Source organism: Lipotes vexillifer, unplaced genomic scaffold (genome assembly GCF_000442215.2).
Source record: "Lipotes vexillifer unplaced genomic scaffold, Lipotes_vexillifer_v1.1 scaffold865, whole genome shotgun sequence".
NCBI lineage: Eukaryota > Metazoa > Chordata > Mammalia > Artiodactyla > Lipotidae > Lipotes > Lipotes vexillifer.
In genome coordinates, this window is record NW_006795130.1 from 2,751,415 (window position 1) to 2,757,706 (window position 6,292).

General features: G+C 46.9%; 2 protein-coding genes across 3 annotated transcripts in view; both read right to left on the minus strand.

Moving 5' to 3' along the window:
* The window catches only part of ZSWIM8 (zinc finger SWIM-type containing 8), a 14,529-nt gene extending 13,843 nt beyond the window's left edge, over positions 1-686 (minus strand). The window contains exon 1 of one of the 2 annotated variants that reach the window (XM_007467510.1): positions 234-686. In XM_007467510.1, the coding sequence (XP_007467572.1) occupies positions 234-441 (208 nt within the window). In that variant the 5' untranslated portion in view covers positions 442-686. The remainder of the gene's footprint in view (positions 1-233) is intronic. The other variant, XM_007467509.1, reaches the window with a different exon arrangement.
* Positions 687-2,616: 1,930 nt separating this feature from the next.
* On the minus strand, positions 2,617-3,895 carry CHCHD1 (coiled-coil-helix-coiled-coil-helix domain containing 1). The gene is made up of 3 exons (XM_007467511.1): positions 3,759-3,895; positions 3,515-3,633; positions 2,617-2,915 (listed from the first exon to the last, which is right to left on the minus strand). The coding sequence occupies exons 1-3, from the start codon at positions 3,880-3,882 to the stop codon at positions 2,802-2,804; spliced, it is 357 nt and encodes a 118-aa protein (XP_007467573.1). The 5' UTR covers positions 3,883-3,895; the 3' UTR covers positions 2,617-2,801.
* Between the last annotated feature and the right edge of the window lie 2,397 nt (positions 3,896-6,292).

A 6,292-nucleotide genomic window follows, 5' to 3' on the forward strand; every position in this document is an offset into this window, starting at 1 on the left:
ACACACACACACACACACACACACACACACACACACACACACACACACACACACACACACACACACACACACACAGAGGCAGGTGTGGAGAAGGCAGCCCCAGGAAGACCGGAAAAGCGAGTCCTGAACAGCTCCCGAGCAGGGACAGCTTGGGACAGCTCCCGAGCAGGGACAGCTCTCGAGCAAGGCCGGAACAGGGCCTGCCCGCTCCCCTCCTTCCAGCTCACCCTCACCTCGCATTCTGGTACCGCCACTGCCACCTCCGCCACCGCCGCCAGTGGGGGAATTGGGCCCCGCTGACTGTTTGCGCCATCCCCGCCAGTTCTGGCAGAGGCTCTCGGCCTCGGAGATGAAAGAACAGAGTGAATCCTCCTCAAAGCGGTCCGAATCCTCGAAAGAGAAGCGCTCTCCGTCCTCCCACTCCGCGAACATCAGCTCCATGGGGCCCGCACCCCCCGGGGCCGGGTCCCCCCCCGCGGATCCGGGGCCTGGGCCGCCGGCCGGGGGCTGTGGGGAGGCCCGGGGCCTGAGGGGCGAGCCGGGGCTGGGGGTGGCCGGGGCGCTCAGGGCGGCCGTGCCGGGCGAGGATCTCAGGCCTGGGAGAGACACGGGACGGGGCCTTGCCCAACTGCGAGGTGTGAACGGGGATCGTGGCCAGTCTCCGAGATTCAAGGCCCGGACGAAGCGCTCGGAAGCCGGGGCCTCTTGGCGGCTGCGGCGCCGCCTCCCCCATCAGCTGATCTGAACTTCCGGCCGCGCCGGCCACCACCACTTCCGCCCTCGCGCGCCCAGGAACCCGAGCCGGTACGCGCGGATATAAGGAACCTGTTTAATTGCTACATTTCCTGCTTTTTTTTCTCGAGCCCACCCCCAGATACCGTAAGAGGAAGCCAACCCCCAAAAGTATACGAAACGACTACAGATCCCAGCAATGACCCGGCGTCCATAATGTCCCGAAGGAATAAGCAGCAGCCACGCATGTCGGGAGTTGTAGGCTGTCAAGAGACACAGGAACCATTGGGTGGAGTTATTGTCCTAACTCCGGATAGGCCCCGGGGCCGCATCACCTTCTGGGAATTGTAGTTCAGAAGCCTGCATTCCAGAAGACTTTTTAATGGGGTTTAATGGGCGAAGCAACAGGAAAAGAAGGCGTTTGATTTCAGGAGATGGTTGCACTGTTTGTCAGTGGGGCCTTTGAGTCCATAGCCTTTTTTTGTGCCATGGGCCGTTTAACAGCCTGCTGAAGCCCCTAGACCCCCTTCTCCGATTGTTTATAAGTAAACAAAAGAATTACAAAGGAAACCTTTTATGTTGAAATACAATTATCAAAATATTAATAAAACAAATTTGTAACATAGTACTTCTTTATTTATACATTAAATAAGATCCAGCAGCAAGTGTAATAACTACCATAATATTGAAGTTAGTGATGAATTTAAATATTGAGATACTGTGATTTCATATAGGTATTGCTAGTAATACTGTGGTTTGTTTCCCACCGCCCTAATTGAAATGCTCAATTTAAGTTGTGGTTAAAGATAAAATTTTTTTCTCATCCATATTCACAGACCTCTTACTGGGAGTCTATTGACTGTAGGTTAAGAACTTCCAAGGCTAGTCCAAAATGCCTAAGCACTGAGCTTCTTCCTAACAGCTTGCAGAACTAGGCAACTGCCCAGTGCTCCACCAATGGGGTATGTGGACTATAGAAAGAGGTAACTGGGCGGGGGGGGGGGGGGGGGGGGCAAGGGGGGCGGGGGGTGGGGAGGATTGAGGTCAGGTAGGTCAAGGAGGCACGGCCCCTTCTTTATCTTAATAATTATCCCACTGGAGCTTTAAAACCCCCAATGATCCCTTTGTACATTTAAAGGGATGTATGTGCCGTAAAGTACACAGAAAAGGTTAACTCAGTTATGCCTGGAAGGGCAGAGTATACATAAAATGCTATACAACTGTTCTAATATCAGGAGGTCACAAAAGTAAATGCCTTCAGCAGCTAGGCAGATAACTTAATGAGAGAAGTGAACAGGTGATACACAAAGATAACTGCCAATTAAGTCTCAGTCTCATCATTTGGGAGAGTCCTGTGGCCAGATCCCTGGAGAATGGAGACAAACAATAATCAGCTCTACTTGATTAATCTTTATTTCCATGTGGGAATAAGAAACTACGGTTGCCCGATCTTTTGATTTTTTTAAGAAAAGCTAAAAAGTGGGCTTTTTATGACATTTTTCCTATTTTTGAATGTGGCCAGCTAATTTAAAAACAAAATTTTAACTGTGTGGGCCAAATAAAATTCATCTGCAGTACCTTTGGGTCATCAGTTTGTGAACTTCTGATTATTCCCGCAGCACCCTGCAGGGGTTATGCACAAAATAGGTAGTCGCTAAATACTTACAGATGATGGCAAAAAACTGCATATAGACAGACTCCAACATCCTTAATGCATCCAAAGGCAAGGGCATTAAATGGTATACAGGACTTCAAATGCAGGACAAGACAAAGGTTTTTGTCCTGCACCTGGTGCAAATTAGGGAGCAAAGACCTTCCAGAGTGTAGGGGAGGACACAAGGTTCAACTATGGTGGGAGTACCTAATCCACAACAAAAGGCCAAGTTCTCTTCAGAGGATTTTATTTCAACATAAAGCATAATTTCCACCCACATAATGATTCCAAAGGGTAAAAGAAAGTGTTTTGCCTCCTACTCTTCAAAGACAGCATGGCAGTGCAAATATCTCTAAAATGCCTCTGCATAGTTCTCAGAAGCTACAGCCCAGTCGTTGAAAATGCTTCTCCATTTTCAGCTGACATGAGGTTTGTTAGGAAACCTATGTAACAACTTATTCAATTTCTTGGGGGGTAAACTCCCCAACTCTCCCAGGTCCTCCTGGATTGATCTCACTTTTCGGGCTGCCTGAAAACACAGAACAAAAATTTAAATGACAGCTCCAAAGTTGGCCCTGACCTAAGCTAACAGTTCTCACAACACCCCAAATCACACTAAGGTATTATATTAACCAGCCTGGAGATCTGTGTCATCGTCCCAGTCCCCTTTCATCAAAAGGACTTGGGACCCAAGAATGACTGTATGGTCTGAAGCGACCATGCCAGCTGGCAATTAAGTCTAGGCTGGAAACCAAACAACCTGTCCTTTACTATCTTTAGTTCTACTTCAGACAATGTCTATTTGAACAGCAATTTAAACTTTACAAAGTGGTTTTCCCATTCATCTCTTCACTTGACACTCACAAAATTCTGTAAGGTGGATAGTAATATTAACCTCATTTTGCACCAAGTAAAGCTAAAACCAATGAAACAAATCGCTCAAGATCACAATGCCTTCAAAACAGTAACCTTTCCCACTTTGGCGTGACTCAGGTAGCTTCCAAAAACTTCCTCGCCCTTTTAGAATGAGAGGGACTTTCTTATCTCCTAGCAAGAGACAGTAAGAACCATTACTGTATGCCCCCCATTTTCCTCCCAAAAGAGGGCACCCCAGGAGCCTCCTGTCACCTCAGCCCTCGAAGCACAATCGAAGAAGTCCTGGATCTCTTTTTTGCACGCTTCGTCGCGGAATTCATTCTGCTTCCAGCAAGCCATCATTACTGACATCTCCGTGATACAAGTCGCCTCTGGAGGAGCAGAACGCGGGGACCTTCAGTCACAAGGAGACCCTTACCTTCCGGCCCTCCCACCCAGCAGCCCTCTGCACTCCTCCGACTTCCGCTCTGGGGCCTCCACGGCTCCGACTGCTCACCGCCCTTCTCCCGGCGCCGTTCCCCGACATGGTTAGCTAGGATGAGGGGCTTGTTGGGCTTCAGTATGGGTTTCCGCGGGTTTCCAAACCTTGCTAACCGACCCCGGAGGCTGGGCGTCGCCATTGCTCACCGAGCTCCCGGCAGGCTCTGCGGCGCCGTGCGTGACCCTGCGTGACCCCTACGAGCTAGACGAGACTCGGCGACAACCTCTCCCACCCCCCACACCCCACCCCCTGCTCCCGCCCCAGCATGCACCTTTTTCTTTTCTTGGCGGGGTTGCCTTGATGCCGGGTTCGGATCCCGGCTGGTGCAGACCCGTGTGCAGGTTAGGAGGAGAGTCTTTGGGACTCTTTTGTGAATCTACGCTGACTCTTGTAGGCTCCGGGCTCTGAAATCTTGGGGCAGTACTGGGCCGGGAACACCCAGGAAAAAGGCCTGATACATGGACTCTAGTTTCTGGTGGTAAAGTCTGGATTAGAGGGTGATTGACACAGGCAAGGGCAGAGAGAATGGGAGCGAATCAAAATATGAGAGTTTAAGATGCTACGTTGGGAATGATTTTATTTTAATAAACCTTTAAGAACTGTTGGTTTTGATTACCTTTAGAGCCACTCCGAAGCCGCGAAGAAAAATAGGCTCATTTACTCTAACAGCTGCAGCTGCTTCGATATCGTTTGTTCATTTGTATTGATCTCACTGGATTGGGTGTGGTTTAAGCACTTTCTCGCATTCATCGTTTTAGTTAATCCTCTCGCCAATCCTCTGAAGGTACTTGGCAGTACCATTCCTATTTATACACTCGGCCCTTCAATTATGATGCCTAGCTTCAATCAGACTTGGTTCTAAGTTACTTTTTTCCCCTGCCCCACCCCGCTCCCCACCAAGTGACTTTTAGCTGTTTACAAAACTCAATCCAAAGATGAACCACTCATTCTCAAGGCATTTACACATGAGCTCCAAGAAATGTCTCTGGTAATGGAAGCATAACTTGGACAAGCTTGTAGTTCATAAGATGACTACTATGGAGAAGCAATATTTAGTGTGTGCTAATCATTTATCACAGATGTTTGGAACCTTCCCATTTATCTCTGCATGACTGGTTCTTTTTCTTCTACTGAGTCCCAGTTCATGTCAGAGAGGACTTCCCTGACTTCCATCCAAACCACCATCAACCTGTTTTATTTTCTTCAGAGTACCTATCATAGTCTGGATTATCTTGTTCATTTATTGTTTGTTTACAGCCTTACCCCCCAACACCCATTTAAAATGTAAGCATCATGAGAGAAGGGACCTTGTCTATCTTGTTCAGTGCTGTATCCCCAAGGCCTAGAGTAGTGCCAATCAATACTTGTTAAATGAACAAATGTTTGAAATATTTCTGCAAGTCTCCAGCTTTACCATCTTCACCCCAGAAATAAAACCAAGCAGAAGACACTGTTTAAAAATAAGCCATTTATTATACAAAATTAAACCTGTGATAATCGAAGAAGCAACTCGGGAATAATAAAGGCATCAGCCCCATGCTCCACCCCTACTGCAGCAACACAAATAAAGCTAATTCCTATCAGAACTTCTACCACCAATAACCCCAAGTCTGCTACTGTATACAGAGCAGGCTGGGCCCCAAACCAGAGAAAATTCACATTGCTTGCTTTCTCCACAGAGAAAGTGAGGCCTTTAGTTAGATAGCCATGTGGCTATTCCTGGTTCTGCTTTCCTTTGTAGAAATGTAGCACCCGGTTTTGAATACTTTTACAGTAAGAGGAATAAAGGAGAAAGTCTGGGAAGTACTGACCACAAAGCAGGCATGAGTCTCCAGCCACAATCATTCATAAAAAACTGGCCTACTTTGTACATAAAAGTGCTAAGGTAATGCCAGGGTGAACTGTTGTAATTAGACAGGAGAGGTAGGGATGATTCTACACCTTGCATAACCATCACCTACCCTTTTCATTGCACATAATGAAATTTGAGTCCTAACCTTATTTTGCACTTGGGTAATAATGTATTTTGCACTATATAAACTAGCATCTGCATTTAAATAGATTGCAAGCTTAGAAATCAGAGTCCTGAATTTGGCTTCTTTTGTAAGAGTCCTCACTATATCAAATTTTAACATAAGTATTTTCGAAGGTCTGTCTTTCTCTCTTATTCTTTTCTGCAAAAGTCCAAACAGAAAACTTTCCATGCTGTTATGAAGGGCATTTTTTATTAAATAAAATGAAAAAAGGGGAGTTCCCCAGTGGTTGGGACTCTGTGCTTTCACTGCCGAGGGCCCGGGTTCAGTCCCCGGTCCGGGAACTGAGGTCCCACAAGCCATGCGGCACAGCCAAAAAAAAAAAAAAAAAAAGGAAAAGAAAAAAGAACCACCCTGGCAGTGAAACCTAGCCTGAATTATAGCTTTGCTTGGCCACATCTTTAGGACCCTAGTTGTTGAAGCATCTCATATATATACAATATATGAGCACCCCATATATATAAATGTTTATTGCGAGGTCTGTTGCAGAATTTCCATTTTGCAGTATATTATATA